The sequence below is a fragment of the Carassius gibelio genome, chromosome A14, assembly GCF_023724105.1.
Source record: "Carassius gibelio isolate Cgi1373 ecotype wild population from Czech Republic chromosome A14, carGib1.2-hapl.c, whole genome shotgun sequence".
Lineage (NCBI taxonomy): Eukaryota > Metazoa > Chordata > Actinopteri > Cypriniformes > Cyprinidae > Carassius > Carassius gibelio.
In genome coordinates this window covers 14,499,821-14,512,185 of record NC_068384.1, presented here as the reverse complement: position 1 = coordinate 14,512,185, position 12,365 = coordinate 14,499,821, and the positions used below count along the sequence as shown (strand labels likewise).

General features: G+C 37.7%; 1 protein-coding gene across 4 annotated transcripts in view; it reads left to right on the top strand.

Moving 5' to 3' along the window:
- The window catches only part of LOC128027592 (netrin receptor UNC5A-like), a 177,825-nt gene that overhangs the window by 156,570 nt on the left and 8,890 nt on the right, over nt 1–12,365 (top strand). For all 4 annotated transcript variants that reach the window (XM_052615341.1, XM_052615339.1, XM_052615342.1 and 1 more), the window contains one exon: nt 474–707. In XM_052615341.1, the coding sequence (XP_052471301.1) occupies nt 474–707 (234 nt within the window). The remainder of the gene's footprint in view (nt 1–473; nt 708–12,365) is intronic.

Below are 12,365 nucleotides of genomic sequence, written 5' to 3'. Positions count from 1 at the left end.
AAAATAATGAATATGGAAAAAATCATTAATGGTCATACTTGGTCAAATGGTCAAATTTGTGTTTGTTCATTCATTCATTAAGTCCGTTTTATTTTTATTAATTTAAATGTATGTTAATTGCTCTTATTCTGGTTTTTAACTTATTGGTATTTTCACATAAGAAATAAATCTGAGCTGTAGAAATTTCACTCAATTTATTCCCAGAGAAAGGGAAGCTCCAATCACTTAGTGGGCACTACCATGTGTGAGCATTCAGGATGAACTCCAGCTATTAGTGTCTCATTAGAGCACAGAACACAGCTCATTATGTAGATCTTTCCGTTTCTGCTCAGCCAGATCACTTCACTGTATCTAAAATCTGACACCGAACATCCCCAGGGCAGGAGCTGACCATCTCTCCAATAATTCCACTGACACAGATGCTCTCTGCCCTCCCCTCTGATCCCTGTGTCATTGTCTCATTGGCTCCTCAGGATGTACTTCAGCTTGGTGAGGAAGTGGTTTCGGATCCATACTACTGCCAGCTGGAGGCGGAGACGTGCCGGGTGTTCACTGAGCAGCTGGGCCGCTTTGCTCTGGTCGGGGAGTCCCTCAGCATGGCTGCAGCTAAACGCCTGAAACTGCTGCTCTTTGGTCCCGCCTACTGCTCTACGCTGGAGTACAACATCCGCATCTACTGCATGGATGACACACAGGACCTGCTAAAGGTGAAGCCTTTAAGATTCCAAATGTACAGTATCTATACTAATGACAAAACCCAGCTAAGAAAAATGTTGGAAGAAATTTTTGCTTATGTTCCCATTAAGTTCTGAAAATATCCAGCTATTATTGGTTATGCATTAACGTTAAGGAAACATTCCATTTGATAATTTTTGCAAACATTATGGGAATGTTACTAGGAACGTCTCGGTTACGTATGGTAACCCTCGTTCCCTGAAGGAGGGAACGGAGACGCCACGTCGAGGACCGACGAATATGGGATATCGCTTCGATAGACCAATCTACTTCGAGTGTAAACTAAACGAGCCAATGCACATTGGCATGCAATTATTGCATCCAGCTGCCGCTGATCACTGCGTGAGTATAAGAGGGCAGCAGGTGCAATGCATACCAGTTTTTCGCTGTGGAGCCGAGCTAGGGAACCTGGCAGCTCAGCGGCGGTACAGCAACCATGGTGACGGGATGTGGCGTCTCCGTTCCCTCCTTCAGGGAACGAGGGTTACCATACGTAACCGAGACGTTCCCTTTCAGTCGGTCACTCTCGACGCCACGTCGAGGACCAACGAATATGGGATCCCTATCAAAGCGCCATGGGTGCTACCCCTTCCAGTGCCCTGTGCGAGCCACCTGCGCCCCTATTAGGTGTAGGCCGGGGCTCAGAACAAGTAGCTCCACTCACCATTGTCAAAGCACTACCTCACTGGGTGAGACTGGATAACACTGGGAAAACGTACGTCGAGAGTGACCGACTGAAAGGGAACTATGATGTTCTATGAACATTCAGAAGCAAGTAGTTCTATTCATAAAATGTTAAGCGAATGTCCAGCTAAAAAGTTTCAGAATTAATTGATCCATGAAAGATGTATGAATTAATTATTTTTTTATGCTAACGTTTTAAGAACATGATTGAAGAGCAGATAACTTTGAATGAACATTTCCATTAATATTGCTGGAAGAATGATTGTTCCTTGCCAGAACATTCTGAGAACATTTATCTAATTTTGTCTTCTCACTCTCAATCCTTGTTCTTATTAACCTCGCTGAAAGGACAGACTTTAGACCAGTGTGATAGGAAGAGTTCACCCGACTTACTCATAAACTCACCCTCATGTTGTAGCGAATTTTCTTTTGTGGAACACCAAAGGAGAAAATCACAGGACAATTTCAAATGTCAATTTAATGTTTTCAAAGAAAAGAGCACGAAAAGTAATATTTAAATGTTTTGTTTTATGTGAAAGAAAAAGTCATTTGTTCTCAGGACAATTTGAGTGTGAACAAATGATAACAGATGTTTCATTGTTGGGTGAACTGTCCATTTAATTGCCAGTTGACCAAAGATGTCTTGCTGTAAGCAAAAATAAAATGCTTACAGCCCCCCCACTTTTTCATCATATTATTATTTTAGTTCCTTAAGGCATACATATTTTTTGTGCTCCCCCTCCTAACAGATCAAGAATAATCAAGAGCTAATGCCAGAGCAGCCTCCCTCGAGGAGCACGTCTGAGCAGACTGTTAAGATTTCATTTGCATGCCTAATTAGTAAATGAAAAGGAGAGACTCTCTGGCCGTGGCCCCTGAGCTCCTCTCGGCACTCACTGTCAAAGTAAGAGGCTCCGTTCCCTGCTCTGCCCACTCCAGTCTCTAAGAGCCTGCCAGAAAAGATGACCTGCCCTACCCAAAGATGCACGCTGGGCCCCACTAGGGTGGGCTGTATGGGGAAAGAGATTACGAAAGAGATGCCAGGATTTTGACTAGTTTGTTAAAAATGAGCTCTTAGCCATGCAGAGATAAGAAGTGCTCCAGTGTATGACAGATATGAGCACCACCCCTCCAGTATTCTACAAAGGGTTCATGAGAACGAACATTGACTGTTCTGCTGTTTTAAAGTGAAGTGTTGAAGTGATTATTTGGTGTACCCCCCAAAAAGCCCCACGTATAGCTTTTTATTTTACAGCAGTTGCTGTTATTTAGTGATTAAAGATGTGGAAGGTCGTGTGCTTTTATCTATTGCCAGGGTGTTGAGCTGCTAACATACTGTAGCTGCTTTTTTAACCCATGACCTCTTTTCATACTAACCTTGCCTTTGATCAGGAGTGGGCCGCTCCAGGGGAACCTACATATGTGGACAGACTCAGTCATGCAATGCTCTTGTGTGATGCTGCTTTCTATGAATCCACCCTATCTGCATTTTTCACTCCCCTCAAATACATAGACTGCTGCGATGAGCCACAACAGCCTAATAGGATATGCATTTTTTTTTACACGGTGGTTTAGTGGGAGGTCGAGTGGTCTGTATGCTTATCTTTGTCAGTTTGGAAAAGGAGAGGTTTTTTTTTTTTTTCCTAATGCCAGGAACATAGTCTTTGCAATTATGTGCATGTGAATGCTACTGCAAAATGAAATCTGTAAAAATGCCTATTCTGAAGACTCTAGGTGTTTTGAATTACAGCCCAAATGAATGTTTGTTAAATTCTCTATAAAACATCAGATTTTATACAGAAGTTATATCAGAAGTTGCTTTGAATAAAAGCATTTGCTAAGTGAATAAATAAAATAAAAAAATCAAGTTTTGCTAAAAATATAACTATGGAGTTTTAATAAATAAAATTCTATGAGAGTTGGAAAGTGCACACTACAACTATAATAATAATGACACAGAAGAATGGTATCGATAGAATCACTCTTAAAATGATTTCTAGATGATGAACAATGAAAACATTGAAAGCCAATCAGAATCAAGCCACATTTATAGAGTTTGCACATTTAAAACAGCGAACCACAACTGTGCACAAGCTTATAATGAACAGAACATTATTGTCCATTGATGTGTGCACTAATATGGTTATCGTTATAGTTACCATGCTTCGTGTGAACAGCCTTTAAACTAGTGATCAAATCATTTGAGTCTGCAAAAAAGGAAGGTTTATGAACAAATCATGTCAGGTCTGCAGTCAGTCAGTTTTCTCTTTCAAAATAACTGCTGTTATTATTAAGGGTTTTTGTATTTGTATTGCTACACGGATGCAAGAATGCACGTAAAGTAATGTGTACATCTTGCAAAGCATTGGCCATGCATTTGTGAACTCATGTACAGCATGTTTGTGGTCTTACAGGTGTTTCACCCCTGAGAACCACATGTGAGTCCCTGGTTGACTTTATTCAAAGATGTGAGGCTGATTTATTGTGATGGAATTATTATGCTAATCAAAGATGATAACAGAAGAGGATATTCGTAATTTGCATAGCATGAGAAGCGGCGGTCGTGACAAAGATGCATTGTTCATTTTTATGCATCTTTCTCCCCAATCATTTTGGGTGAATTTTAATTACATTTTGATTGCTGCAGGGCTACTATATTACTTCAAGAAACGGTAATGAAACAAATGAAAGAGATACCGCTATCATTTTTGGTGGTTGTCACTCTTCCATTAAGCCAAGAACTTGCCACACTATACAAATACTTTTTCCATTCTCTAACACTCTTTCTTGTTCACTCTTTAATCTTCTCAGTCATCAGCTTTGCTTGTGCCTAAAACAACAGAAATATTTAATCTCCCAATTAAACCACATTTAAACAATGTCATAATTACTTAATCAGAAGTATGACATTTAGGAGTCAGTGACATTTCAGCAGGGAGGCTTTCGATATGTTTGTGAGTCTTATGGGACCAATTAGATAAATATTTAATACACAGCTGCTTGTTTCAGAACTGCTTCCACTGCTGGTTTTACTGTAGCTGGCCACCTCATAGTCGCCCTTTCCTAAAGCTCATCTACAGGACCTGTGAGAGACACTACCTTTGATGTGGCTAATTATTGTGCTTACTAACATGCATGACCTCCAAATGTAAACCCCTTATTAGGCCATGTTGACCTTATTTGAGCTTCAGTGTTGAACGCTCAAACCGCTACACTAAGGCTCTGACCCTTTCATTCTTAATGCAATCTCACCATAGTATTTGACCTTTCAGCAAAGCACAATTGGCAGTGTCTGCATCCACTGCAGAAAAAGCATTAAGATCCAGATTGTTTCAAACAACATGTTTCAAAGAAGGTTTGAAGCACCAGTGGAGGATCGTTTTGGGTTCACTGATTAATCTGGCTTTTCACCAGGCACTGGGTTGTAAAATATCCCCACGTTTTAGAGATGGATGAGCGATGACCTTTGGTGCCTCTTTCCAAATGTTGTTCACATTTAATCAAGGCCCATGTTGTATTCTCTTCTCCCTCCAGACCTTTCGACCCAGCAGCCAAATGTCTGAAGAGTCAAGTCTGGTGTTTTCTATCTGCTGACTGGGCTAGAAAAAAAATAGAGAGAGAGGAGAGCAAGCATTCTCATATTTGACCTTTTGTCTAACGTCTGAGCATAATTTGCACATATATGAATGTATTCACACTGTCAGAGGAGACAGTAAAAATGGTGCACGGCTTTGATCACTGATGTAACATTTAATGAGACAGTCGGCTTCATCAGCCGAAGACGCAAGAGAACGAGACGAAACAAAGCCTGTGTGTTACTTACTGTTGATCTTCTTCTTCAAATTGATCTCTGTGGAATGCTTGTTTGGAAAGCAACTTGCATGTCACTCGTGTTTTCAGAAGGGAGAGAAATATTTGAGGTGTTGGGTGGGAAGGAGAAAAATAACCTCATCACCAGCTGGAGAAAACTCACAGACATATGTCTAGATGATTTACATCTGTGAAATGTTTGCCTCCATCATTCAGATCTCTTTTCTGACTTTTCTGACTTGCTCATCAGCTTAGAAAGTGCAAAGTCTGTTTTCTCACGGCTGAGAAGTCGCGGAAGATGCCATGCGGAAATTAGTCAATGTCAGTCACTTTGTTATGCTCTCATATCTTTATGCGCTGTGAGACAGTTGAAATTAAGTTATAAAACAGACTGAAATAAATCTTCTATTACTGCAGATCTGTACTGTCATTAAAATCAAAGCCATTTTATTTAGTTCACTGATTTAAGATGTTGCGTAACAAACTTGTCTCGGTGGTTGTTAATTTATGGCGTGCTCATTTTGAGTTTATATGGTATGATGGTTATTTCTTGTACCTTATTACTGCCAAGCCAGTGGGAACAAAATGGGTAGAGCCCACTCTGCATTCATGTTTAATAGCTTTTTATTTTAATAGCGCTGAGATAGATTTACTAGTAGGAATTTATTAAGGCATGCATCATTATTACTATTGCTCATAGTTAGACACTAGGAGTTGAACAAACCCCTAACGACAAGTACTAAACTTGGCCATGTCACTGTCTGGCTTTTTTTTTTACTTTACCACACAGTAATCTTAGCAACCACACAAATCACCATAGCAACTATAAAGCAATGGGCTTGGCAACACTCTACAAACCCCTGGACAGAATAGCAAAAGAAAATCACCCTAGCAACCATAAAGCAACACTCAAGTAACCAAACAAATCACCCTAGTAACATTACATACATAAATACATTTGCATATTTCGTAAGGGTATATATATATATATATATATATATATATATATATATATATATATATATATATATATATATATATATATATATATATATATATTTTAATATATAATTACATAATAATTAACATAATATAACATAATAATTACCGCGTACCGAACCGAAAGCCTAGTACCGAACGGTTCAATACAAATTCGCGTATCGTTACACCCCTAATATATATATATATATATATATATATATATATATATATATATATATATATATTAGGGATGTGCATCTCCATAACTGAGGCCGATGCGATACGCATCTCGATGCATAGCCAACGATACGATACATTAAAGATACATGAAGCAGCTAGCGATGCGATACGATACGATACACCTCTGTTACAATGCAGTGCGATCCGATTTCGATTCGATTCAACACGATTCGATGCGGTATGATGCAATGAAACAAATCATGATATGCATTTCATTATGTTACAGATACTTTTATTTCTTTGTTTCAGACAACAAATCATAAATTAACTTAAGTGCCTTCTGATTTGTAGTGCATGACCCTTATACAAATAGGCTTTGGTAGTGCAAAAAAACATTAAATAAAACCAAATGTTTTTTTCCTGTTTTGTCCCTACTAAAACTTTTAAAAGCTCAAACATTTAACAGTGAAACAAATTAAGGATGCTGCTCAGAGGTAAACTGAAGAAATGTTCCATAACATGCTAGCAGATGAATGTGCTTTCAGCAGACAGGCTTACTCAGTGAACAGAAAACAGGTGCTATTTTGACATAACCAATAATAATATGAAGTACCAAAAAAATTTGTCAGTTATTTCATAACTGTATTCAAATGTAAAAAAAAAATAATGAAAATAAAATAAACTAGTATAGGCAGTCACAGGCTGCTGTAAACCAGACTCATCAGATTAAATTTAACTTAAATATGCTCTTTTAAGGTTTTTCTTAAGAAATATCAGTTGATCCGAGCAGAACTGTTAGGCAACTTCGATTGAAAAAAAGTTTTGATCCTTTGCTCACCCGGCGTCCCGCTAGCAGTGGCAGGTTCAGCTAAATCCGAGTGAGAGGAGGAGGAGGCGGCGGCCGGCGTCTCCAAACTCACACCGTGTCGGCGCTTCAGGTGTGCTGTCAGATTTGTCGTGCTGCCTGTATATTTTATAGCGGCACGACATATTTTACAAATTGCATGGGTTTTATCAAGATTTCCAGCTTTCTTATAAAAGCCAAAGTGTTTCCACACACTGGATTTGTAATTACTTGGTGGAGGATGCAACTGCTCTACCTCTGCCATGTTAATCTATGTGACTTTCTTGACACGCCCCGGTCTCTGTGGTGTTGTGAAAGGCTACGTCATCACGCAACAGTGAAGAGAGACGTGCTTGAAAAACAGTTTAGAAGGGTGAAAACAATCTAAAAATATTATTCCTTTTCTAAATAATGAAAGTATAGTTATCTACTAATAATTATAAAGAAATAAATCTGGGTTTACCGATGCAGATATGTTAGAAACGATGCATTGCGATACAAAAGCCAATTTGAATCCGATGCACACTTTTTAAACCGATGCATCGCATCTTTAACTTTTTAAGCCGATGCACCGAGCGAATCGGGGAATCTTCCCATCCCTAATATATATATATATATATATATATATTACACCCCTAATATATATATATATATATATATATATATATATATATATATATATATATATATATATATATATATATATATATATATATATATATTAGGGGTGTAACGATACGCGAATTTGTATTGAACCGTTCGGTACTAGGCTTTCGGTTCGGTACGCGGTAATGCATTATGAACCGAACGGTTCGTTGGGCTAATTAATTATATTTGAAAAAAAAAAATTGTGAAATATAATGATATGCGTTCAACAAGGTAGCCCAATAACCCAAACGACGTAACAGGCAACGCCCCTGACGTTATTAGATAGAAGAACTGTTATAAATAGAACATATGCACGGGCAGTTTTGAAAACTAAACCCACTTTGCTCTTGGCATAGTGCAGCGCAAATCGCGTTGTATCTGAAGGGCAACGCTGAGCCCAGGGTGAAAAGACCCTTTAGCCATTTTGCAACGAGCCTTCAGCGCGTACTGAGTGAGCGAGCGCCTATAGTGGAAAACGCAGGTTTTAAGAACATGCTTAATGTTATTGAGCCCCGTTACAATATTCCTTCACGAGCCCATTTCAGCCAGACCGTAATTCCTGCTTTGATCCAAAAAACATAAGCCCTATAGAGAACCAATTGAGTAAAAACACACTCAATATAAAGAGTTATAGAGCTCCATATAAAAAGTTACATCTTTGTATTTGTTCATAACTACTACAACAATATAACATTTAAATTTTTTTATAAGGAGCTGTTTTTGTTTTATACAGGATGCTGCTAAGAAAACACCATAGAAGATGGATAAAGAATAGCTCCATCATTGTTTAATGTAAAAAAAAAAAAAAACATACTTTGTTAGTTTTAATAAATAAAACATTTTTTTAAAATCAAGGAAATTTATCTGCCAATTTTTTTCTTTTTGCTGTATCTAAAACGTACCGAACCGAACCGAACCGTGACACCAGTGAATCGTATCCAACCGAACCGTGAATTTTGTGAACCGTTACATCCCTAATGTGTGTGTGTGTGTGTGTGTGTGTGCCCTTACAAAAAAATGGAGTTTATTCAGGTGTGCTATTAGTATACTTCTTTTGAACTGAAAATGGGAAAGTATGCTTTTAGTTTACTTTTTATGTACTTTTTTAAATCCAATTTATAGTCTTTTTTCAGCTATTTTTCTTCAAAATGTTATTTTTTTATAAAACTTACCCACATTAAAGTGTTTAAAAAAAAGAGTGCATGAAGGTAGAATAAAATGTTTTTGTTTAAAAGCAGATACCCTGTTCTTTCATCGGATGTTTTGTATGTTCAGATATTCATAATACAAAATCTATACAAATTAAAACCTAAATAGGGACATAGTAGTATACATAAAGTGTGATGTAAAGTGCACTTAAAGAAAACTTATGAGTATACTTGCAGTATAAATCTACTAAACTAGTAGTTTACTGAGACTATACTTCAAAGTTTACAAAGTATTTAATTGGTAAACTATCAGTATACCTACAAGTTCACTTTTAGTATAATTGCAGTACAAACTTCAAAAATAGAGGTAAACTGGTTGTGCACTCAAAGTTTGCTACTGTTATATTTAAAGTATACTTAAAAGTATACTTTTACAGACTAGAAAGTGGAGCAATTTAGTCCCAAGGAGTATTGAAACAGTACACTTACAAGTAAACTACCAGAACACTGATATTTGTATACTTGCTACATAAAGTATACTTAAAAATATAAGTGAAATTTACTTAAGTATGCTTAATAAAATAAACTTGAAGTATACTACTTTTTGGTAAGGGTATATACAAACTTATATTTTCAACTACCCAGAATTACCTAGCACCTGTGTAGCTGTAACAACTGCACAATTAAGCCTAACAGCTACTGTATATAGCAATGAGCTTGATTGCATCCTAAAAACTTTTCAGAACAGAACACACTAGCCACCTCACAAATCAGCCCAGTATCAATATAGCAATGTCCAAGCAACTACCCAGAACACCCTAGGAACCACACAAATAACTGTTGTTACCATACAAAAACATACTTGGCAACACTCTATCAACAACTACAAGAATGTTCAAAAAGTCACCCTAGCAGCCATATAACAAGAAGTTTGTCTCCTGAATTGCCTCAATTTGCCCAGAAGCTTGGGTCACTGTAAACAAATTGCCCTTTTGCCAAAATGGCTTTTAAATGTTTAGCGTCTGTGTGTTTGAGGAGCGTTTGTAGCTTGCGAGTTGCAGCAGAGCATCTAACCTCCTTCTGTCAAAGACAGCGAGGGGAGATAAACTATAGAAGAGTCTCTAGTATTCCCAAATGGAGTGCAACAGTAGTCCGTCAGAGCCTGGGCTCAGCACACACCACAGGAGCTGTCCAGTCCTGTGAGGATGAAGGGTTTGTGGGCTTCGGAGGACTGTGGCCATGCTTCTTATAATCCTCTTATCTCTTACCACTCTTCTGACCTGAAGACACCAGTGTTAACTGCTGCCTTTCTTTTCTCCATTCATTTTTTTTCCTCCATCTCGTCTTCATCCATGAGAAATTCACATTGTCTCCCCCTTATATATACGTTAAAATACTCCTTACAAAAAATACTGAGGTGACCAGTTTCTGCCAAAATGGGTTAGTTACTAGAGTTCTTGTCAAGGGTGTCATGCACTTCTTTTTTGAAGAGGGACAAGTGGCAGTTCTGGCTTTCTTGATGCCCTAGGCAAGAAAAGGCATTACCAAAAAAAAAAAAAAAATTATAATTGTTCTTGTGCAGTGGGAGTTCAAATCAAAATCATATAAGATAAGATTTGTATACATCTAGGTGTATCTTGCTGTGTTGGTTTGTTTATTATTGTTGTTATTATTACATTTTGGTGAGATAGTTGCATTCAAAATCCATTTGGCTCAAAAATACTGTACTGCAGATTAATTTCTACTTTGATTAATATTTCCTTTGGTCTGAAATGCTTCAAAATGTATTAATTTAATTTGTACCTCATTGTTGTGCACAAATGTGTACAAATATCTATATTGTGTATTGTATGATATATTGTTTCAAAGGTATATTTTTGCATGCAGTTAAGTTGCTTGTCATTGACAGAAGACATGTTCAGATTGTTTTAATGAAATTCTGTGGTAATTTATTAACAAGACAATGGGTTGTAAACAGGGCCAATACTCAGCCTGAGACATATGTTGAAAGCAAACACACAAATGGCAAGCTCAGTTCTTGGCTGAGATGCAGCAGCGGCGGGCCAAGACTGACATGTTTCTGTTCATCATTACGAGCTGGCCTTGTTAATATACGTAGGGCGGACAGGCTGGTCTGTGTCTACATTGGTATGCATGCTCTTAGATGTTCATAATGGGATAATTGGCATGCTCTTGTGTATTCTATTACTAGGCAGCTAGATAGGTCAGAATCAGGATCAAAGTCCATAAGGAGCAATTGTCAATGCTAATTTCTTTCCATAGAGTGATTGCATTTAAGAGAAGAACATAAAACCAGATGGCTGTAGCCTAAATAAAGTGTCTTTTGTCGTAAAGGAGAGATTCTACAGTATTCTTCTTCAGATGAGAGTGTGCTTAGCCACAGACTGACATAGAACATAATGGCATGAGATAAACCTTGACCTCTAACCTTTAAGTTCTCTTAAAATACACCTCAGTGGCTTGGCTGAAGAACCATGAAAGACATCAACATCTCTATCTTTGCTGTGCTAATGGAGAAAGACTGTAGCTTGGCTTTCCGACTCTTGATAGTAAACATTTTTTAGACTGCTTTCATTATCTCCCATGAAACCACTTGCAGTCTTTAAAAAGATAAAAAGGTGTTTTATGCCAGATACAAAGCTCATGTTTAAACTTTTTTTTGTTTGTTTTAGCTTAGTTTGTTATATTAAGATTGGCCTAATTCTAAGGCAGACATAATTCCCCTAAGTTAAAAAATTGTCTCTCTGTAAGACATTGTCTCCTAAAAAGACTTTTGAAACTGTAGTCAAGCAGATAATACGGTACTTCAGCAGGTATTGCAAATGAATAATTAACAGGTTCTGTACTGTTTTAATTGAAACTGGGTCTGCTGATACTTGGTAAAGAGTGCAGAAAATTGAATCGCCCATGTGCAGATAAAAATCATTGAGATTCTCCATCTTAATTAGAGGCGCTCTCAAACACAATTCATGTGCATCCACATTCACACAGAAAAGAATCAAACATATGGTAATAACCTCACCCCCCTTGTCGCTCCTCCATTTGTTGTCTGTTCGTTAAAGCAGTTTTGTTTTTAACACACCGCAGCATGCTTCTCAAGTACGCTTCACCTGTTTCGTTTTTCTTTAGTTCTTACATTTGTGCTGTTGTTTTGTTAGCAAGTTTGAATGTTATGAAAGATTGCTGTCCTGATTGGAAAGGTCTGCCAGTCCTCTAACTTTGGCATCCAATTCATCATGTTGTTTGAGCTGTAGTTCCTCTGTGCAAGCCAAGATCTTTGATGGGAGTCTTTCGGCTTTCCGAGACCTCTGCTC